Below are 23,403 nucleotides of genomic sequence, written 5' to 3'. Positions count from 1 at the left end.
CTGCCACCTGTAGCTCTGCTTCAGGCAGTGTGTGGGGCCCTGCCACCTGTAGCTCTGCTTCAGGCAGTGTGTGGGGCCCTGCCACCTGTAGCTCTGCTTCAGGCAGTGTGTGGGGCCCTGCCACCTGTAGCTCTGCTTCAGGCAGTGTGTGGGGCCCTGCCACCTGTAGCTCTGCTTCAGGCAGTGTGTGGGGCCCTGCCACCTGTAGCTCTGCTTCAGGCAGTGTGTGGGGCCCTGCCACCTGTAGCTCTGCTTCAGGCAGTGTGTGGGGCCCTGCCACCTGTAGCTCTGCTTCAGGCAGTGTGCGGGGCCCTGCCACCTGTAGCTCTGCTTCAGGCAGTGTGCGGGGCCCTGCCACCTGTAGCTCTGCTTCAGGCAGTGTGCGGGGCCCTGCCACCTGTAGCTCTGCTTCAGGCAGTGTGTGGGGCCCTGCCACCTGTAGCTCTGCTTCAGGCAGTGTGTGGGGCCCTGCCACCTGTAGCTCTGCTTCAGGCAGTGTGTGGGGCCCTGCCACCTGTAGCTCTGCTTCAGGCAGTGTGTGGGGCCCTGCCACCTGTAGCTCTGCTTCAGGCAGTGTGTGGGGCCCTGCCACCTGTAGCTCTGCTTCAGACAGTGTGTGGGGCCCTGCCACCTGTAGCTCTGCTTCAGGCAGTGTGTGGGGCCCTGCCACCTGTAGCACTGCTTCAGGCAGTGTGTGGGGCCCTGCCACCTGTAGCTCTGCTTCAGGCAGTGTGTGGGGCCCTGCCACCTGTAGCTCTGCTTCAGGCAGTGTGTGGGGCCCTGCCACCTGTAGCTCTGCTTCTGGCAGTGTGTGGGGCCCTGCCACCTGTAGCTCTGCTTCAGGCAGTGCGTGGGGCCCTGCCACCGGTAGCTCTGCTTCAGGCAGTGCGTGGGGCCCTGCCACCTGTAGCTCTGCTTCAGGCAGTGTGTGGGGCCCTGCCACCTGTAGCTCTGCTTCAGGCAGTGTGTGGGGCCCTGCCACCTGTAGCTCTGCTTCAGGCAGTGTGTGGGGCCCTGCCACCTGTAGCTCTGCTTCAGGCAGTGTGTAAGTCCCTGGCACCTGTAGCTCGGCTTCAGGCAGTGTGTGGGGCCCTGCCACCTGTAGCTCGGCTTCAGGCAGTGTGTGGGGCCCTGCCACCTGTAGCTCTGCTTCAGGCAGTGTGTGGGGCCCTGCCACCTGTAGCTCTGCTTCAGGCAGTGTGTGGGGCCCTGCCACCTGTAGCTCTGCTTCAGGCAGTGTGTGGGGCCCTGCCACCTGTAGCTCTGCTTCAGGCAGTGTGTGAGGCGCCCATTCCTCATACTAAAGAAGGTCCTGTGTAACGTGATCAGAAACAAAAAATACAATTGCATTACAGTTCCTACTTACAGGTTCTCTGCATCACGTGATGCAGAGCTACCAATGTCATAGGAAGTAAGTCCTCTTTTCACCACACCCACTTAGAGCCAAGAACAGTAAGGGCTGGTTCACACTAGAGTGAAGATGAAAGGAGCCTAAACCCCTGTGTTGGACAGAGGGAGCAATCTTGACAATATTCTGCAAGTCTGTGTAGTTGTCATCAGATGGTGCTGCTCTCTTGGGTGCCACTCTAGGTGGTATATAATCTGCAGTAGACAGTGGGATGTGGGGGATGGGTGGAAAAACAAGGGGTGGGGGAGAGCGCACTCAGGTTGTGATTCAATCAAAATGGCCAGCTAGCCGAGGAATATTCTCACCTGTATCTGTGGCTGACTGTCCCATACAGGGTGGCCAGCAGAAAGGCTTTGTCCCACTTGGACCGGGGACCAAGTCTTGGCAGAAGTCCTCCTCCACAAGGCGTGAAGACGATAGCCTCCTTCAGAGCTGTACTGGCAGGCCCCTGCTCTGGTATATTTTCTGGTATGCAAGTAGGAAATGGATGGCAGATGCCGTATGGATCAAAGGTGAAAACTTTTGATCCATACGGCAGCCGCCGTCTATTTCCCACTTGCATACACTTGCACTGGCAAATTGATTAACCCAAATTTCTTAACCCACCCACGGCTGCCCGACAGTGCAGCCGCCTATAGCGACATCACAGCACTCAGGCTACGTGGAAAATATACCAGAGCAGCGGCCTGCCAGTACTTCTCTGAAGGAGGATATCATCTGCACGCCTTGTGGAGGAAGACTTCTGCCAAGACTTGGTCCCCGGTCCAAGTGGGACAAAGCCTTTCTGCTGGCCACCACGTATGGGACAGTCAGCCACAGATCCAGGTGAGCATATTCCTCGGCCAGTTGGCCATTTTTATTGAATGATAACCTGAGTGCGCTCTCCCCCCACCCCTTGTTTTTCTACCCATCCCCCACATCCCACTGTTCTCACTAGAGGTGTTTTCAGCCTTTTTTGAAGCGCAGTAGATTTTTAAAATCGCCCAAAAATACGCTGGTGCAATGAATGTCTGAGAAGGTTTATATCAGCACGGTTTGTGCGCTGTGCGTTCAGCAAAGCGGTGCCTGGACCATTTTCGGGGCCATTTTGCTATAATGGAAGGTATGAAGAGTGCTAAATGCTCACAAAATCGCTTTTTGGGGCGTTTGCGGTTTAAAGAATAAATACGTTGTATTCTTTTCCGGGTCAAAGAGTTCACTTCCTGACTTGCGCCAGGGAGTGAATTAAAAAAACGCTTGGGAAAAGCACTTAGAAAACGCCCACCCAATCGCCGGGAATCGAAAAAAAAAAATGCTACAAAAACCCATAACGCGAGAGGAACGTAATGTGAACAAGCTCTAACTATTGAGTGGTATTGAGTCTGCCCCTGAACACTCCTCCCAGCCGAAGTGCTTTGTGGTCTGCTAAAATCTTCCACAGACTTCAATAGGAGACAAAAGTAAAAACACAAATATGGTCACCTACATAGCCCCTGCTAAGCACATTTGTAAATATGCTTTAAGTCAGACAACACATATTTTGTTCAGATTTATAAATTGTATCAATTATAAATATGCCACTCAGTGCCTTTATTAGATGTACTGCATGCCATACTGATGTATTAATATTTGCTGTTGAGACAATAAGTAGTTTTTTTTTTTTGTGGCGTATGGTTTCAAAACCATTCACGTATTAAGTTTGTAATAATAGTTTGTCATTTTTTACTGACTTCTTTGTTCTGGATTTTAGGACCAGTTGGACACAGTGCAGAGCCTTCTGAACAGGCACAAACAGTTTGAGAAAGTCCTTGATGCTTTGAAGAACAGAGTAGATGGGCTGAGAGCCAATGGAGAGACCCTGGTGAAGAATGGCCACTTTGCTCATGATTTGTAAGAATTCACACTTTTACATTTAAAATCGATGCTGTTGCTATTTTGATACATGAGGTCGGGTAGCCGGTCTGAGAATACCTTAGGCCAGGGTCCCATTATGGATCCCTCCGTGGCTTGCTTGCAATTGCGCATGTGCTTTGTGCAGTTATCCAAAGTTACATGACATCAGAGATCTGGCAAGTAGTTGTAACTTTATTTAAACATTAAAATCTCCCACAAAGTCGCTGCAAAATCTCTTTGAAAATGGATTTTTGCAGAGCTCCTATCTTTGGCATTGGAGCACAATCACTCCAAAAATGATGGAGGACCTGCGATTGTGATTTGGCCAAGTCACCATTGTGGGTGCGGTTCACCACCTCTGACTTTCATCAGTGTAGCACTTTTTGGGTTCAGCGGTGATCCCAAAGTACAGCTGAAATCACTAAAGCGGACCGCTAGCCTTAGTCATATCTTGTGACATACAGGCAGCATACAGTATATCTGACAGAGGATAAACTACACACAGATGCCATGCTTCACTCTCAGTATTTGTCTACTTCTCTTTATTCTTTGGTTTATTTTTAATTGAGACCACATTATTCCGCATTTCCTGATTAACAAATATACAACATTGTGAGGTGATACTAGATTAGTGTATTATTGCTGTGTAAGAGCATACACGTTTATCACGTCTTAACATAAGTGCTTGCAATCATACGACAGCATATCTAAAAAAAAGCTGCACCATGGTACCCTCCTCAGACTTTCTTACTGGTTTTTAATTAACACCAACAAATAAACAATAAGTCTGCCTTTCCGAGGTATATTGAATGGGATGGGAGGTTGTAGCAGACCACACTGCATCTCAAGACGTCTACAGCTCCCAACACACACACACACGCACACACACACACACACACACACACACACACACACACACACACACACACACACACACGTATGGAAATGTACTACACACACACACACACACACACACGTATGGAAATGTACTAAGGTGGTGCCCCTCAAGTAGGGAATAAAATGGGTTTCTGACCTTCAGGAATCTTCCTCAGGGATCTTTTACACTGAAAAACGCCATTGCAAATGCATTGCAATTTTATTATACGATTTTTCTAAGATTTTCACTGGATGCTAGGAACTCTGGAAGAAAACGCAGAAGACGATTCAGCGTGCAGGGATTTATTCGCATCACAATCGAATTGCGGATTTCAATTTGCATGCGATTGGAACATGCAGCAAAGTCATGTGTAGTGTAAAACATTCCTTAAAGAGGAACTCCAGTGAAAATAATGTAATAAAAAAAGTGCTTCATTTTTACTATAATTAGGTATAAATAATTTAGTCAGTGTTTGCCCATTGTAAAATCTTATAAATCCCTGATTTACATTCTGACATTTATTATATGGTGACATTTTTACTGCTGGCAAGTGATGTAGCTGCTGCCTGTTTTTTTGGCAGTTTGGAAACAGCTGTAAATAGCTATTTCCCACAATGCAGCAAGGTTCACAGACAGGAAACTGCCAGAAGTACCTCGGTACTCAGAGCTTCTTGTGGGAGGGGTTTCACCACAATATCAGTCATACAGCGCCCCCTCATGGTCTGTTTGTGAAAAGGAATAGATTTCTCATGTAAAAGGGGGTATCAGCTACTGATTGGGATAAAGTTAAATTCTTGGTCGGAGTTTCTCTTTAAGGCCTGTGAAATGCGTATGAATGAAATAGCCCCCGGGAGACTTGGGCGCATGAAACAGCCGATATACGATTTACCATGCTCCAGCACAAGTCCTGGCAGCATTAATTACATTTCCCCCTCCAGGTCCACCTGTATGGCGGCCGAATTAGTGTTTTAAAAGTAACTTCAGCTCCATCTTCTGGCGGCGCCGAAGTTACTCTCTGTGCGCTGCTATAGCCGTAATTCCTATATTGTTTCCTATTACGGGCTATGGTGGCACCGGCTGCGCCCAAATCTCCTGCGCTGTATGTGTTCCCTGTGAAATACAGTAGGCCATATGGAAGGTTAAAAAAAAGCCAGAAAAAAATGAAGTAAACAACCGCAAAAATGCAAAGCCTCTGAGACACAATTTCCCTAATTTACTAAGATATTCATGAGATGGAAATCCAATAGACTTCATGAGGATCCTGGTAAACCTGTCTTGGATTTAAAAGACTACTGAAGTGAGAAAAATGGCTGCTGTATGCATTGCCTTTTAACTAATATCAATTGCCTGGAAGCCCTGCTGGTCTATTTGACTGCAGCAGTATCTGAATAACACCAGAAACAAGCATGCAGCTAGTCTTGTCAGATCTGACAAAGTTAAAAACAGCAGATCTGCATATGCTTATTTGGGGTCTATGGCTAAAAGTATTACAGGCAGAGGATTAGCAGAGCTGCCAGGCAACTGGTATTGGTTAAAAGGAAATAAGTATTGCAGCCTCCATATACCTCTTTTTTAGTTGTCCTTCAAAGACAACACAAACCGTCCCCCCAAAATATAAAAAATACTACCTGATCTGGGGGTGTCACTGGTTCAGTTGGAGCCCGCCCCAATTCTCCTACATCCCGTTTTCCATCCGTTTTTGTGGGGGGAAAAAACGCTTTATAGAGAATCTGTATTGTTAAAATCGCACAAAAGTAAACATACCAGTGCGTTAGGGGACATCTCCTATTACCCTCTGACACAATTTCGCCGCTCCTCGCCGCATTAAAAGTGGTTAAAAACAGTTTTTAAAAGTTTGTTTATAAACAAACAAAATGCCCACCAAAACAGGAAGTAGGTTGATGTACAGTATGTCCACACATAGAAAATACATCCATACACAAGCAGGCTGTATACAGCCTTCCTTTTGAATCTCAAGAGATCATTTGTGTGTTTCTTTCCCCCATGCACTGAAGTTTCAGGCTGCTTGTTCCTTCCTGCAAACAGCTTTGCCCTGCCCTGTAATTCTTCAGTATGTGAAAGCCCAGACAGTTCAGAGGACGATTTATCCAGCTTGTAAAAGATAAGAGAGAAGAGAGAAGCTGCTCTAATCCTAAATAACACACAGGCAGTGTGCATAGAGGGGCCTGGAAGGGGGAGTTCATAGCAGAACCACAACACTGAAGAACTTGGCAGCCTGCCAGACACAGGCCGACAAGTCTGACAGGGGAAAGAAACATTGATTTATTACAGAGACCGTGATAGTATAAAGTGCTGCAGTAAGCCAGAACACATTAGAATAGCTTTTTGAACTTGTAGGATGATAAAAAACAGGATGCAATTTTTGTTACGGAGTCTCTTTAACTTCTCTCTGTACTCATTGGAGAACACAGAGTGGGGGCGGGGAAGAGGTAATGAAAAGGCAGGGAGAAACAGTGAAGAGGCATTGAGTGGCAGGGAAGAGGTGTTCCTAACACCAGAGAGAGGCATTCTACAGGAGGGCCTTTCCTGCTAAGGATGCCCCTTTCCCATTAACAACAACAACAAATAACATTTGTAAAGCGCTTTTCTCCCATAGGACTCAAAGCGCATAAGCATGGCTCAGACCATCGTGGTACAGAGGAAGAAATGTTATAAATCTGGAAATGCCAGGCTAAACAGGTGGCTTTTCAGTCTGGATTTGAATAGCTCCAGGGATGGTGCTGTCTTTACTGGGTGTGGTAGGGAGTTCCAGAGAGTAGGGGCAGCATGGCAGAAGGCTCTATCTCCAGATTTTTTGAGGTGCACTCTGGGAGTGACCAAGTTTACAGAACTTGCTGATCTGAGGTTGTGAGAGGTGTGGTGCAGCTTCAGCAGGTCCTTCATGTATCCAGGGCCCAGACTGTGCAGGGATTTGAATGTCAGCAGTCCAATCTTGAAGAGTATTCTCCATTCTACTGGTAGCCAGTGCAGTGAGCGAAGGATCGGTGTAATGTGACAGTGGCGAGGCTGGTTTGTTAGCAATCTGGCAGCAGAATTCTGCACTAATTGCAGGCGACGCAGGTCCTTTTTGGGGAGGCCAACATAAAGGGCATTGCAGTAGTCCAGCCGTGATGTGATGAAGGCGTGGACTAGGGTTGGAAGATCCTCTGGGGGAATCAGATGTTTAATCTTTGCAATGTTCTTCAGATGAAAGAAGGAGGATTTAACTACAGATGAAATTTGGTTTCTGAAACTCAATTCCCCATCAAATAGTACGCCAAGGCTGCGCACAAGGTTGGAGCTGTTTATGTCTGAATTCCCAATCCTGATTGGTGTTTGTCACAGGAGCCCTCAGTGGCTGACCGCACTTAGCCTTCTAAACGGTGCCAGCGCACAGATCGTGCGAACTCTGGTCGCAGTCAATGCGCAGGAACCGTTAAGAATTAGCCGCGGACAACTCAGAAGGGAGCCTGTGAGACACGGGTGATTACCACTTCACCCACTGGTTCAGAGTAAACTGCCACCACCGCGGTTACTATGGGACCGTGGGGCCCACTAACTGACTGACTAATCCTGCGAATAAAACGGTTAAACACACGATATTCTGTCTAGCCAACAACAAACAAACAGTAGCGTATCTTCAGAGACCCGGGATCATTTCTGTGTGTGCTGATAAGCAGGGTAGCGGAAAGTGAATGACTTGGAGAAAGTCGTTTATTCACGCAATATAAATAATTAATATATACAGACAATTATGAAAATCAACAATTATGAAAACAGCAATAGCCAGTATGAAAAATAAAAGAAGGGAGAAAATTACTTAGTTCCTGGAAAGATGTCCTTATTGTGGGAAGAATCATAAAGTCCTTGGTTTCAAAGTCCAGAGTTCAGAGTTCAGACCAGGTGGATACCAGCATATCCTCAAGCTGGCATCTGATGAGTGCAAGATGGTTCAGTGTGGAGGACACTGAGTTTTAGTCCTCAGCCATTCTTATGCCCCTGCTTCAGTAGGAGGGAGTGAGGGCGGGGAGCTATACACCTCCTTCAAAGATGAGATGAGCCCTCCTCTTGTACTGGGGCTAGAAATCATATCTACCCATATATGGGCTCTATCTCACAGAACCGTACAGGTCAGGGCAGATTTACTAATATTTCCAGATCTGCCTCGATGTACCCAGCAGTCTGATACCAAACATGAGGGGTGGGACCCCTGTGATACCATTAGGGCACTGTTGGACTGCCTAACGGGCAGTCTTTACCTCAGAAGGTTCTGAAATGTGCTCAGAACCAACGCCAGGCAGGGCCCTACCTGCTCTGTTAGTTTGGAGGGTCTGCCAGCCTGGCAACACAGAAAATATGATACATATAGCAATTTATGGAATATGAGAGACCCCTGGGATTTATACCAGGTCATTCCCAGGCAAAGGTTCTTTGAAGTTGGCAGCAGCAAGCCACATGTCGGCTCCCTGCTGGGAAAAGGAGTCGGAGTGTCTGAGTTCCCTCACTCTAAATTTGGTTCTGTCATGGTGTTTGTCACCTTATACCTGATGGATGGGCCATCAGCACAGCTTGAAGCCAGGGACTCTCTGGGCCCAGGCTCATTAGCATATCAAAAGAGCCATCCTGCAGTTAAGGTGATGCTATTCCTCTGCTAAGAAAGGACTGCAGACCTCCTACACACTAAATCCAGATTCTATCGATTTGAAGCGCAATCGACGCAGAGAATCGAGTGCGATCGCTTTTCTTCACGGGCGGTTCCAGGACGCGCCTGCGTCCCCGCAATCGTCCGTGACAGCCCCCCCCCTTGTCCGTGGCTTAGCCACTCATCCGCAAGATGTGTGGCGGCGCCGCTAACCTGGCTGACGGGCCTCGAGTTGCCGGTACGGCGGGAAAACCTATTGGAGCCTGTGGCTCGGTTCCCCTGGACCGGTCGCGGTCGGCTACCCTCAGGGTTGACCCAACATGGACCGTTCTGGACAGGGCGTTTGCGCCACTGCAGTCGGACGTGGTGTCTGCCGGGACTGCGGACAACGGGCAGTGGGTTGGTTAGGTCAACGGCCAGCCCACGCAGGGTTCCCCTGCTGAGTGGCTGTGGACCTAAGGGAACCCCGCGGGAATCCCTGGACCTTCCCAGCTCCTGACAGACGGCACATGCCCTGCAGTAGTTGGCTACATCCCTGTTCATCCGGGGCCAATAAAACTGTTTCCGAATACCGGCGAGTGTCTTGCGGACACCCGAGTGCCCGGTCAGAGGATTACCATGTGCGGATTTCAGCACATGTCCCCTGAACGCACTCGGGACCACAAGCCATTTGGTATTCGCGTGGGATCTACCTGTAGGGGGCTGTACAGACTCACTGTACAGTCTCCCACCTTCCCAGTACACCTTGAAAGCGGCCCCGTCTGCGAGGGGCTCAGCGGCTTGCTTCCTGAGCACCTCCAGGCTTGGGTCACTTTGTAGTGCGGCTGAGAATATGGCGCTGTCAGTTTCAGCCAACTGGCTCATGTCACACGAGGCCAGCGGCTGAAAGGTCTCATCCCTGCGGTCAGAGGAGGGGGAGGAGGCCGGAACCCCCTCCACCTGTTCTGAGCTCGGGTTCCGAGCAGTGCAGCTGCGCGGTACTGCTAGCACCGGTACACTGTCAGAATGGCACAGACGGACATTACTCAAATCATCATTGCATGCAGTAATGACATTGACAGGTATAGACATTTTTTCATTACAGACAGGTTGTACAGTAAACTCAGGTACAGTTACAGCATCATCACAACAGACAGTCTGTACATCAAACTCAGGTGCCTTTGAAGCAGGCACTATTGAACCTGGTACCCTTGAACTGGGCACATTCAACCCACCTCCCCCTGGTGCTCCCCCAAGTGTATAAAGTACCTGGTGGTGGGTGGAGAGTCCGTCTCCTTCCGTGAGCGACAAGGCGGTCGTGGCAGGTTCATAGTAGGACACAAGCTTGCCCAAATCAGTCCCCAGCAACACAGGGACTGGGAGATCCTTCATAACCCCAACAACCCTTTCGTGGACCCCTCCCACTCCCCAATCCAGCTTCACTCTTGCGTGGGCTATGTGGAAAAGGGTGCCCTCTACTCCAGTAAGGGCAAGGGATCGGCTGGAGCTGATGCTCTCCTTTGGCACAAGATGTGAGTGAACTAACGTGATGTCAGCTCCGGTGTCTCGAAATCCGGTGACAACTTTGCCGTTCACTCTAACAAGTTGCTGCTGGTCGGTTCGGTCGCGGATTTCCTTTCCGCGTGCAAACAGGACAAAATCTGACGATCCAGGCTGTGGTTCGCTGGCGGGTTGCCTCTGCTGTGGGTGAGGTACAGGTGATGCAGATGATCCAGGTGCTGGTGGTGTCTGTCTCCGCTCCGGACAGTCGAATTTCATGTGTCCGGGCTGGCGGCAGTAGTGACAGGTGACCTCTCCAGGCGCTGCAGGCCTGGGTGCAGCAGCTGCGCTGGGTGGCCTCTGTGGCGGACGGCTCACAGGGGCAGGAGAGTCTGCCAGAGTATTGGGCTGACCTCCTCTCCAGCTGGATGGGACAGTTCTGCGGGTATCAGCCACCCGGGTAGTTGCAAAAGTCTCAGCAAGGTCTGCAGCGACAGTTGCTGAAGTCGGCTTGCGTTCTAACACAAATTGTCGTACATCAGCAGGGCAAATGTTCAGAAATTGCTCGAGGACTATCAAGTCCTCCAGGACGCCATAAGACCCTTTGGTGAGGCCTAGAGTCCACTGACGGAGTGTGGTGAGCAAGCTGCTGACCACATCTCGGTACGAATCAGAAGACTTTTTCTGCCAGGCCCTGAACTTTTTGCGATAGGCTTCTGGCGTCAGTTGGTACTTAGTAATGATAGCGTCTTTTATAGCAGCATAATCATTATCCTTCTCCGCAGGCAATTCTGCGAAGGCATCAAGCGCTTTGTAGCGCAGCAAAGGTGTCAGATGTCTGGCCCACTGGTCTTGGGACAGACGATACTGACGGCATGCTTTTTCAAAAGACCGCAAAAACAAGTCAATGTCTGTGTCTTTTTCAATATTAGCAAACTTAAATTTTGCACTTACGGGTGCTGCAGCTCCTTCAGCAGGGAGGCTGGGCGGTGAACTCCGGCTGGCCTGTTGAACCTTTGCCATGTTGAGCTCATGCTGTCGTTGGCGCTCCCGCTCAGCGGCATCCCTCTCTGCGTGGCGTTCAGCAGCAGCAGCTTGCCGCTCCCGTTCCTCTCGGGCTTCCATGTACTGCATGTACTTGTCCAGGTCAGTCTCCATCAGCTTTTGTAATGCCTGCTGCATTACCGGGTCAGCACCCATGGACAGTCCAGTACTGGCCAGTTCCGGGCGAGTAATGTCAGAAACTCTGGGATTGGGGTCCATACTGACAGTCTCTGGCGTAACTGTTGCAACAGGGCCCGCAGGATGCTCAACCTCTGTACGCCTAAGATCTTCAGCCTCTGGTTCCCCTTGATTGTCAGATGGGCTGGTATCCACCTCAGCGGACACTCCCGGCTCCCGCAGTTGCTGGGCATCCCATCTGGACAAGTCTGCTATCAGGTCCCGTTTTGTCTTGCGGAGGATGCCAATGCCCCTCTCTTCGCAAAGATTTTCCAGGTCTGCTAGGCACATGTTCTGGTAGTTCCCGGACATTTCCATGCCAAATAAAATAAAACTTTGGGGAAGGGGTACTGGCTACACAGTCTCTCTGTATATATAAAAAATATATTGCCTTCCAGCTACACCAACGAATTAGTTCGTTTCTCGATAGCGCTAGCGCTATCGTAGATACTTTCAGCACAACACAGGTCTCACCGCTGCCTACCACTGTCACAGGAGCCCTCAGTGGCTGACCGCACTTAGCCTTCTAAACGGTGCCAGCGCACAGATCGTGCGAACTCTGGTCGCAGTCAATGCGCAGGAACCGTTAAGAATTAGCCGCGGACAACTCAGAAGGGAGCCTGTGAGACACGGGTGATTACCACTTCACCCACTGGTTCAGAGTAAACTGCCACCACCGCGGTTACTATGGGACCGTGGGGCCCACTAACTGACTGACTAATCCTGCGAATAAAACGGTTAAACACACGATATTCTGTCTAGCCAACAACAAACAAACAGTAGCGTATCTTCAGAGACCCGGGATCATTTCTGTGTGTGCTGATAAGCAGGGTAGCGGAAAGTGAATGACTTGGAGAAAGTCGTTTATTCACGCAATATAAATAATTAATATATACAGACAATTATGAAAATCGACAATTATGAAAACAGCAATAGCCAGTATGAAAAATAAAAGAAGGGAGAAAATTACTTAGTTCCTGGAAAGATGTCCTTATTGTGGGAAGAATCATAAAGTCCTTGGTTTCAAAGTCCAGAGTTCAGAGTTCAGACCAGGTGGATACCAGCATATCCTCAAGCTGGCATCTGATGAGTGCAAGATGGTTCAGTGTGGAGGACACTGAGTTTTAGTCCTCAGCCATTCTTATGCCCCTGCTTCAGTAGGAGGGAGTGAGGGCGGGGAGCTATACACCTCCTTCAAAGATGAGATGAGCCCTCCTCTTGTACTGGGGCTAGAAATCATATCTACCCATATATGGGCTCTATCTCACAGAACCGTACAGGTCAGGGCAGATTTACTAATATTTCCAGATCTGCCTCGATGTACCCAGCAGTCTGATACCAAACATGAGGGGTGGGACCCCTGTGGTACCATTAGGGCACTGTTGGACTGCCTAACGGGCAGTCTTTACCTCAGAAGGTTCTGAAATGTGCTCAGAACCAACGCCAGGCAGGGCCCTACCTGCTCTGTTAGTTTGGAGGGTCTGCCAGCCTGGCAACACAGAAAATATGATACATATAGCAATTTATGGAATATGAGAGACCCCTGGGATTTATACCAGGTCATTCCCAGGCAAAGGTTCTTTGAAGTTGGCAGCAGCAAGCCACATGTCGGCTCCCTGCTGGGAAAAGGAGTCAGAGTGTCTGAGTTCCCTCACTCTAAATTTGGTTCTGTCATGGTGTTTGTCACCTTATACCTGATGGATGGGCCATCAGCACAGCTTGAAGCCAGGGACTCTCTGGGCCCAGGCTCATTAGCATATCAAAAGAGCCATCCTGCAGTTAAGGTGATGCTATTCCTCTGCTAAGAAAGGACTGCAGACCTCCTACACACTAAATCCAGATTCTATCGATTTGAAGCGCAATCGACGCAGAGTATCGAGTGCGATCGCTTTTCTTCACGGGCGGTTCCAGGACGCGCCTGCGTCCCCGCAATCGTCCGTGACAGTGTTGCTTTAGGATAGGGCTGTTTTGATGGCGGGCACTGGCCTTGGACAAACAGGACCTCAGTTTTGTCAGCATTCAGTTTCAACTAGTTATCATTCATCCATGCCTGTAGCTCAGCTAAGCAAGAGTTTATTTTTGGGGTAGGGTCTGTTCCACCAGGTTTGAAGGACAGGTATAGCTGTGTGTCATCGGCGTAGCAGTGGTACGTCAGGCCATGTCGTTGGATAAGTGTGCCGAGTGGCAACATGTAGATTGCAAACAGCAGAGGGGATAGGATTGATCCTTGTGGCACTCCGAATTGTAGAGGTGCAGGTTTGGACATTATAGGTCCTAGGGATACTCTCTGTGTTCTGTCAGTCAGGAATGATCTGAACCACTGGAGGACTGATCCTCTGATGCCACAGTACTCCTGCAGTCTGTTAAGCAGGATTTCGTGGTCAACTGTATCAAAAGCCGCTGAGAGATCCAACAGGATTAGGATGGAGCATTCCCCTCTGTCCCTTGCCATGAGCAGGTCGTTGCAGACTTGGATGAGGGCTGTTTCACAGCTGTGGTGTTTCTTAAAGCCAGATTGTAGAGGGTCCAGGATGTTGTTTACTGACAGCCTGGTTTCAAGTTGCAGATAGACAGCCTTTTCAATAACTTTACCTAAGAAGGGGAGGTTGGAGACAGGTCTGTAGCTGCTCATAGCATCTGGATCCATGGAAGGTTTTTTAAGAAGGGGCTTGATGATTCCTTCTTTTAGAGAGGTAGGAAACCTCCCTGCTTGCAGAGAGCAATTTACTATTTTGTGGAATGCTGGACCAAGCAGGTCAGGGCATTTCAGCATATGTTTAGTTGGTCCAGGGTCCAGGTCGCAGGTTGTCTGGCGGAGGCGACGAAGGATGTCTGAGATCTCTTCCTCACTAATACTTTTGAAATCAGTCCAGGGTGTTAGGTTGTTTTTGCAGCTATTTCCAGGAGTTGCATGAGTCTTGGGTGCTGTGGATTGAATGAGAGACCGAATAGAGGATACTTTGTCAGCAAAGTAGCAAGCAAATTTCTCACATAGCTCCTTTGAGGGAGTTATAGTAGGTTTTAGACAGGATGGATTACATAGTCTATCAACTGTGCGGAATAGTTGGGCTGGTCTGTTGGCGGCCTTTGCGATCTCCTGTGATAGGTAGAAGGATTTTTTTCTTGGTGATCGCATTTTGGTAGTTTTCCAGGTGAGAGACAAGGGTGTGTTTATCTTTTGAATTCTGGGATTTTCGCCACTTCCTTTCTAGTCTGCGCACTTCTTTCTTCATGTCCTTGAGTGAGCTGTCAAACCACCATGCATGGTGAAGTGGTTTAGACCGTTTAATGCAAACTGGAGCGAGGGCGTCATAGGCAGATGACACTGCATGGTTGTACATCAGGACCATGGAGTCTGGGTCTGCGCAATGATTGGTTAATGCGTCGAAGTTGAGGGTATTCTGAACGTGCTGGGGTGAGACATCTTTCAGTGAACGGTATTTTATGAGTTCTTTCTCTCTGTGTTTTATCGCTGGTGCTGTCAGAGAGAAGTGGATGGTGTGGTGGTCTGACCATACCACTGGGTTTATATCCATGTGTGATATTAAAAGTCCGGAATGAAATATAAGATCCAGGGTGTGCCCTTTCTTGTGGGTGGGGAGGTTGACAGCCTGAGAGAGACCCAGTTCATTCATTATGTTCATTAAGCTACCGACAAACTGCTTGTCTGTAGATTTAGGGGAAGGGGGACACAGAGCAGTGCCAAGGGGATGCAGAGGCATATCATTCAGAAAGGAACATGAATCTGTCTCCCATTTGAAGCATTTAAATCCACCTCGGGTACACTTTAAAGAGAAACTCCAACCTAGAATTGAATTTTATCCCAATCAGTAGCTGATACCCCCTTTTACATGAGAAATATAATGATTTTCACAAACAGACCATCAGGGGGCGCTATATGACTGATTTTGTGCTATAACCCCTCCCACAAGAAGCTCTGAGTACCGCGGTACTCTGGGCAAACTGCCACAATGTAACAATGTTCACAGACAGGAATTAGCTGTTTACAGCTGTCTGTAACAGCCAAAACAGCTAGGAGCAGCTACATAACCTGCCCACAGTAAAAATGTCACAATGTAATAAATGTCAGAATGTAAATCGGGGAGAGGAAAGATTTTACAATGAGCAAACACTGACTAAATCGTTTATACATAATTATGGTAAAAAATGAAGCACTTTTTTTTTACTACATTATTTTCACTGGAGTTCTTCTTTAAGGAAACCCGAACTGAAAAGAAAATGATGACATTGCTGTCTCCCTTTTGAAAATAATGGTTGTCTGGCTACTGTGCTGATTCTCAGCCATCGTGTGTCATTGGCCCAATACACGTGTACACATTAGGGCCCATATGCAATTCACTTTTTCACCCAAGTTTTCTCCTAGGAGATAATTTTTATCTTCGATTTATAATAACTTTTTATCACTTTACGATGAAAAAAGTACCAAAAGGTAGGTAAGAAGGTAATGTCAAAATTATTTTAAGTATTTGTTTGCTTACTAGTGGTTTAAAAAGCATGTTATCAACAAGTTTAAAAACATCACCTAGGAGAAAACTCAGGTGAAGAAGTGAATTGCATATGAGCCTAGGTGTCCTGACTTCCACAGGCTCCTTGTTGCATTTGTATGACTCTAGTGTTTGACTCTACTTCAACCAAAAGATCAGCATGACAGCCAGATAGCATTTATAACTAAAAATAAAGAGGTTGGCCTATGTGTCCCTCCTAGGTAACAAGATTATAAAGCATACCTAAAGTGCCATGATAAGATAAACGTAAGTAGCCCCTACTATATGTTTTCTTAAAGGGATACTGTAGGGGGGTCGGAGGAAAATGAGTTAACCTTACCCGGGGCTTCTAATGGTCCCCCGCAGACATCCTGTGCCAGTGCAGCCATTCACCGATGCTCTGGCCCCGCCTCCGGTTCACTTCTGGAATTTCTGACTTTAAAGTCAGAAAACCACTGCGCCTGCGTTGCCGTGTCCTCGTTCCCGCTGATGTCACCAGGAGCATACTGCACAGGCCCAGTATGGTCTGTGCCTGAGCCGTGCGCTCCTGGTCACATCAGCGGGAACGAGGACACGGCAACGCAGGCGTAGTGGTTTTCTGACTTTAAAGTCAGAAATTCCAGAAGTGAACCGGAGGCGGGGCCAGAGCATCGGTGAGTGGCTGCACTGGCACAGGATGTCTGCGGGGGACCATTAGAAGCCCCGGGTAAGTTAAACTCATTTTCCCCCGACCCCCCCTACAGTATTCCTTTAAGTCCCTTTCTGTTTTCCAGTACAACATCAGTTGAAAAACTGGAGTTGTTATATATGTAAAGGAGCTTGTGAAACAGCTGGTCAAATTCCGTACAGATTTCTGAGAAGTAAATAGAAGTGACAACAGCTGAAGAACAGTGAGATAAGGCTTCTGATAAGTATTTAGTGCTAGAAAGTTAAGAGTCATTGCTTTTATTTGTTACTTTAATTCAGAAAAGTAGATTTGTGGGATACTGTTCAGAAAGAAAAAGACTAAAGTTAAACCTTTTAGACTGAACATAAAAATACGAGACTCAGTTCTGTGTTTAATTTACTTTTAGTAAAACACATACAATTAATCATCTCATATGTTTATTTTCACTTCCCTTTAAGACCTTCGCCCAGATTTAGGATTATCAGCTCATTGGAAAGGGGAAATTCCAGAGAGGTGTTTCAGTAAATGGTATAATAATCAGGTCTTAGCGTAGGAGTGCCTTATTTAAACAATCTGGGCCTTCACTAGCCAAGTCAGACCTTCACAGCACAGTTCAGCGTAAATGTGATGGCTTGAGTAAAGCGGATTTCTGAGAACCTCTTAAAAACCATTATGGGTTCTCACCAGCCTGGAAAATGTCACACATCTATTTCTATAGTTGGGTCTCCACCAATTCAATGATAGATCATGTCCAATGGAGTCAACTCCGATCCATAGTTTCCTTCCCCTGGAGTGGTCCACCAACAAAGATGTCATCAAGGGCAAGTGGTGGTTTCTCCCCATACCTCATTGTAGCTACCCCGAGTTAGGCTTGGGATCAGAGGCGGCCTTTGGGGGTGGCAAGTGGGGCGATCGCCCCAGGCCCAGCACATGAAAAGGGCCCTGCATGCCATTCTCCTTTTGGTGGTGGTGAAGGAAAGGTCTACAGAAGTCTAGCTGTTTGTGTTCTGAGCAGTGTGTCATTTACAAATACTCAGATTTTCCTATTTTGTTTTACACACCTTATATTTTTCACCAACCCCCCTTTAATTGCTTAGGTTTTCATCTCCAGCATGCTTTACTGTACTATGCCATTTGCATTTTTGTAATGAATTTCTGCACTAACATGAAGCTTGCCAAATGTCAGATTAAGGTAACGTGCAAGAGCCTCAGCCTGAGGGCCCCAGGGGCATTTAGGTCAGTCAAGCATGGACTGGAGCTAGAGGGAGCTCAGGCTGGAGCTTCCAGACTGGCTGGGGATTGGTGCTAGGTTTCATGGGGAGCTAGGGATAGGTAGAGGCTGGCTGGGGAGCTAGGGATAGGTACAGTTGGATTACATTACGTATTGTAATTGTTCCTGTATTGGTTGGCTTAGGGGTCTTTAACAAATTTTTAAACAATAAGGCGGCATACTGCTTTAGAGGTGGACAAGCCCGTGACTGTGGTGGTATGGTACATGGCCTTCACTTATGCCTCAAGGCCCCGCATATTACACTCGCCCCAGGCCCCGCGTACTCTATTATTATTATTTATTGTATTTATAAAGCGCCAACATATTACGCAGCGCTGAACAATAAATATATACAATGATACAAGGATGACATACATAGGGTAATACACATAGAACAAAGTTATACATACAAATTGTACAAAATACATGATCATGCAATATGGACTGGTTAGGTAGGCCCAGTAATACAAGTACAGGCTGTCATAGGACAGGAGCACATGATCCTGTAGATTACACTAGGGAGTGGAGGACCCTGCCAGAGGCTTACAATCTAAAGGGAGGGGTGGAAACACTCTAAGGCCGGCTCTGCTTGGGATTACCCTTCTGGCTTCTTTTTTCCACCCCGAGCCTGACTTGGGGTTCCCGTGAGAGATCTCATAGAATCCCAGTCTGACATTAGGAGCTGTATGTCATTGTTCATATATTTAATTGATTTGTTTTTATCCAGTTATATGAATATGATGGAATTTTTTTAGGCTATGTTTAGAAAATATTGGAAATGTAAATGGCTTCACTATCTTTATTGCACCACTGTGCTGACAGATGACAGAGCCTTATAAATATATAATTTGGGCAAACTGATCACATGTGTCTCCACGAGTTTTGATGCATACTGCTGATCACTATGTTAAAGTCTCATACTGCTAAAGGTAATCAGCTTTCACATCTGCAGCTCAGCATCTGAATGCAGATTATAAGCAAAAGCTTAGAAAGAAAGTTCCACGAATATCATCTTCAGAGACAAGTGCAAGTTCTTAGACTTCATCGCACCGGGTTTCGCCGTTACCTTACTTTCTGCATTGTTCTCTGTGCAGGATAAAGCAGAGGATGTCCGACACGCAGAAGAGGTTTGATAATCTGGATGAGAAAAGTGAAGAAAGACAGAAACGCCTCTTGGATTCACTGAAGCTTCAGGTTTGCTATATTTCATCATTGTTGTACCAACACACCTCCTCACCTCCACCTGCTGACCACACCACCCCTTCCAAGGTGCAGGCACTCTGCACTATTACTAAAGCAGGTTCATCCTGTGGAACACATACAGTAGATCTGTGTTTTTGAATATATGCTCAGGCTGGTTTCACACTGTAAAGTGGAGTTAGTAATGTGGTGCGTCACGCCAAATGCACCACATCGCAATGCCAAAAACAAGTCTTCAGGAAATACTCTGTTATTACACCGTATTCCATCTGGCTTCTGGCCAAGCAGCAAGTGACATGGTATTTCCTGAACACTTCCTACTTCAGGTATGCGTAAATGCACGGAAGGGTATTGCAAAAATATGCGTCCATGCATACGTATCATAATGTTGTCGCACCGCTGCCACCAACATTTTTAAAATCCCTGCATCGCCATAGACTAACATGAATTACGGTGCGATGCAGATACGCACGGTAACGTAGTTATGGCCCAATGTCAGATCGAGCATTTCCTTCGCACCACACCGCTACGCAGGTAATGTGAACATCCCCATAGACTTTCATTACCCAGCATTAGCAGTGCGGTAAATCAACGCAACGTTCCAGTGTGAAAGGCCCCTCGCTTGCAACACTTGCTTGTGATCTCGGAGAAAGTTAGTGATCACTACTCCTTTTTTTTTTATAAAGAGGAACTGTAACCAAGGATTGCACTTAATTCCAATCAGTAGCTGATACCCCTCTTTGCCATGAGAAATCTTTACCTTTTCTCAAATAGATCATCAGGGGTCTGTATGGCTGATATTGTGGTGAAACCCCTCCCACAGTGTCAGTGAGGTAGCTGGAGATCATGGGGCCCCAGAGCAAAACTTTCATGGGGCTCTTGGATGTAGGCACTCTTTAGCTATGCCACCTGCCCCCATCCTATATTAATTGGGCAATATACAGTCTCATGCAATCTACACTACATATAGTCCATGGGCACTGAAATAAAGTCAGAGGATGGATGAACACAAGAAAGTTAATGGTGAATACATTAAGTACCACCTGGGCTTTCTATGCTCCAGGGCCAAAACAGAGGCGTCAGGAAGGACTTACTATCACTACCTCCCCTTTTTAAATTGTTTTTAGTGTATTTTATACTTCCTGGTGCATCTATTTTGTCCTATTACCAATAACATTGTCCATCGTTGGTGGAGGAGTGTACCCAATATTTTCTGATCTACACAGAGCAACGTCTTAACCCAAATGGAGTGGGGTGTACCCTCCCCCCAGAAAATTTTTCTAGCTAGGTGGCATGAAAAAGTAGCCGGGTGGGGCGAGATGAGAGAATGCAGGGCCGGTGCTTCTGTGAGCAACTATACTTACAGTAGAGGATGAGGTGAGCCCAATGACAGCCGGGTGTTCACCATAACTAGCTGGGTGGAGCACCTGGCTAAAAGAGCCTGGGGAGAACACTGCCCCACCTGTCTATACAGTGGTTGACTTAGCGGTAACCCTTCCTTGTGAGGATTCATTCACATTAGTTTTATTCTATGCAACACGACTTTAACATACTACACTTTTGTGGGCTCTCGATTTTATTTTTGTTTTATTTTTACAACTATCCACACTTTTATGTGCACTCGTAATTCACTTACTCTTTATTGCCTGGAGTAAGTGAATTCTCTGTGCGTACAAACAATGAATCAGGAATACATTTTTGTCTTCATCCAGGAGTTTAACAGAGATGCCACAGAGCTTCTGGTGTGGATGGAGGAGAAGAATAAGATTGCACTGGATGAGTCATATCGAGATCCAACCAATATCCTTCGTAAGCTTAAATGGCACGAGGCTGCTGAACGGGAGATGGAGGCCAACCAAGTGCGATTTGAAGATTTAGTGAAGGTGCGTGTAGATAGTCACTGTTCTGTTTGTACATCGTTCTGCAAGTCTCTGGGGATCCTTGCCATGAAGTAACACCTCTACACAAGACACAACTACAGATTTCCTGTGTATTACAGCGTGCTGAATGACCAATAAATAACAATGCTCAGCTGATGACAATGCAGTTGGTGCAGTTCTGGAGACAGCCACATGGCAGAGTTGTTCAGATCTGGAACTGCAAGCTAGAGGTATAAGCAGCAGGCCCCGCCCCCTAGTGAGGTAGTGATTAATTTGTCAATGAAGCAGGAAATAGGCTTTCTGTTCTGAAAAAGAATCCTCTGTTAAAGAAGTGAAGGCTTGGCTCTTTGTCCATCCTCTCCCCACCCCCACCCTGTTTTCTCTGCCAAGTGGACCTACCAGAAATGGTCTTCTTCTAGACTAGATGAACTTATTACTGTTCACATCTTGGGAAGCCAATCTGTTAGCATGCATCCACTGCTAGTGAGGAAGCATCCCCAGGAATGGAAGTAGCCCCATTTGATTGGGAGGTAGGCATAAAGCTGGCCATACATTCTGGGGTGTGAATACAATCCATGCCCCCCCCCCCACCCCCCAGAAAAAAAATTGATGGGTCTCCATGTGAATCTTCTCTGCTAGAAATCCATTATCAACTGCACCGCCATGAAACACCCCCGGCCTCTCCCCCATAACAAGGGTTGCAAAGATGTCACTCTCAACCCTGCTTATAAAAATGGTGGCCATCGTGCCTTCCATCACTCCACAGCAATAATATTGTCCTCTCAATATAGCTTTACGCTCTCCTCCATTTAGTTATGTCCTCTTCAGATATATCCATGTCTGTGTCTTGTTCCCCCAGTTCGGAGTGGCACAATGTTGCTTTACAGCTGCCTTACTTACCTTAGCACACAGTACTGTCCGTTTTCCACTTCTCACTCATTGGACGTTTCACTTTGTTATAGTGTTGTAGCAACTTATTCCTGTCCTCAGGGGTGTAACTACCAATCCTGGATCCCCCCAGCAAAACTTTGACTGGACCCTCCAATGTTCCCTTGCCTTTCCTTGGTGACAATGTTGTAAGGGTCATAAAACAAGTGTGGTCATCATGATGTTCACACCCGTAACAAACGTCTGATCTGGAGCCTGGGTCCCAATATCAGAGTGAGGGAAGGTTAGTAGTTGAGGCCCTCTTAGCTCTGGGCCCCTTACCATCATAGATTCTACTCCCCTATAGCTATGCCCCTGCTTGCCCTGTTTATATGACCAGCTCCAACTCATTTAATATTTTTTGTTTTATCTGATAATAGGATGGAAAACAACTTCTGAAAGAAGATCATTATGAAAAAGCTGCCATCCAGAACAAGATGTCTGAAGTCATCAGGAAGTGGGAGGAGCTAAAGAAAAAGATGTCAGAGAGAGGAGACAAGCTAAGGCAGGCTGGGCAGCAGGAGCAACTGATGGAGCTGCTGCAGGTCAGTGCTTAGCTGCTGTAGCAAACTAGCCCTGCCACAAGTACTGAACTAGTAAAAGAGGAGATAGCCATAGAGAAGTTCATAATGGCCTAAGTCTAAGGAAGAAATAATAGTTGTGACAGGTCTATGAATCCATAGAGCCTGAATGCCTAGTGCACACAGATCGCCATACAGTGTCATTGCCAACCAATCCTACTGAGGTATGGTGGCTGCCATATTTGCTTCATTTTAAACAATACCAGTTGCCTGCTAGACCTGCTGATCCTTCTTGCTTCAGTAGTGTCTGAATCACACACCTGTAACAAGCATGCAGCTAATCTTGTCAGATCTTTGTCAGAAACATCTGATCTGCATGCTTGTTCAGGGGCTATGGCTAAAAATATTAGAGGCAGGGAATAAGCAGGACTGCCAGGCAACTGGTATTATCAAAAGGAAATAAATATGGCCGCCTCTGTATGCCTCTTGCTTCAGGTTCTGTTTAAAAAAACATTCTTACCATGTCTCAAACAGTGCTAGTTTGGAGCAGTAGTAGGTCATTCTGCTGTCTGTACATCATTGCACAATGTGAACAATCCCTTATTAATACATAATGTGAACATGGTCCACTGGAGGAAGGGAAATCACTAGTCACATGGCCCTGCAAACTACTACAGTGTGTTCAAGAGACATGCTGTCTAGAATAGTTATCCTGCAGGGGAAAAATGTAAGTACAGTGCTGTGTCCATATATTGTATTCAGTAAAGGTAGGGTGTTATTGGACAGCTGTGTCCAGAGCCAGTGGCCCTATCAGGATTAACCTAGAAAGCCTCATGATTGCTAGATATGCCTCTGAGGGGAATATGCCGTTGTGTGACTTATGCCTAAAGGCAACCTAAAGTGAGAGGAATACAGAGGCTGCCATATACATGCC

General features: G+C 47.1%; 1 protein-coding gene across 2 annotated transcripts in view; it reads left to right on the top strand.

Moving 5' to 3' along the window:
* The window catches only part of SPTBN5 (spectrin beta, non-erythrocytic 5), a 379,061-nt gene that overhangs the window by 69,893 nt on the left and 285,765 nt on the right, over positions 1-23,403 (top strand). For both annotated transcript variants that reach the window (XM_068254311.1, XM_068254312.1), the window contains 4 exons: positions 3,138-3,277; positions 19,036-19,135; positions 20,854-21,024; positions 22,329-22,493. In XM_068254311.1, coding sequence (XP_068110412.1) covers positions 3,138-3,277; positions 19,036-19,135; positions 20,854-21,024; positions 22,329-22,493 — 576 coding nt within the window. The remainder of the gene's footprint in view (positions 1-3,137; positions 3,278-19,035; positions 19,136-20,853; positions 21,025-22,328; positions 22,494-23,403) is intronic.

Source organism: Hyperolius riggenbachi, chromosome 9 (assembly GCF_040937935.1).
Source record: "Hyperolius riggenbachi isolate aHypRig1 chromosome 9, aHypRig1.pri, whole genome shotgun sequence".
NCBI lineage: Eukaryota > Metazoa > Chordata > Amphibia > Anura > Hyperoliidae > Hyperolius > Hyperolius riggenbachi.
Note: the sequence above shows the minus strand (reverse complement) of the source record. Positions and strands in the feature narration are given on the sequence as shown.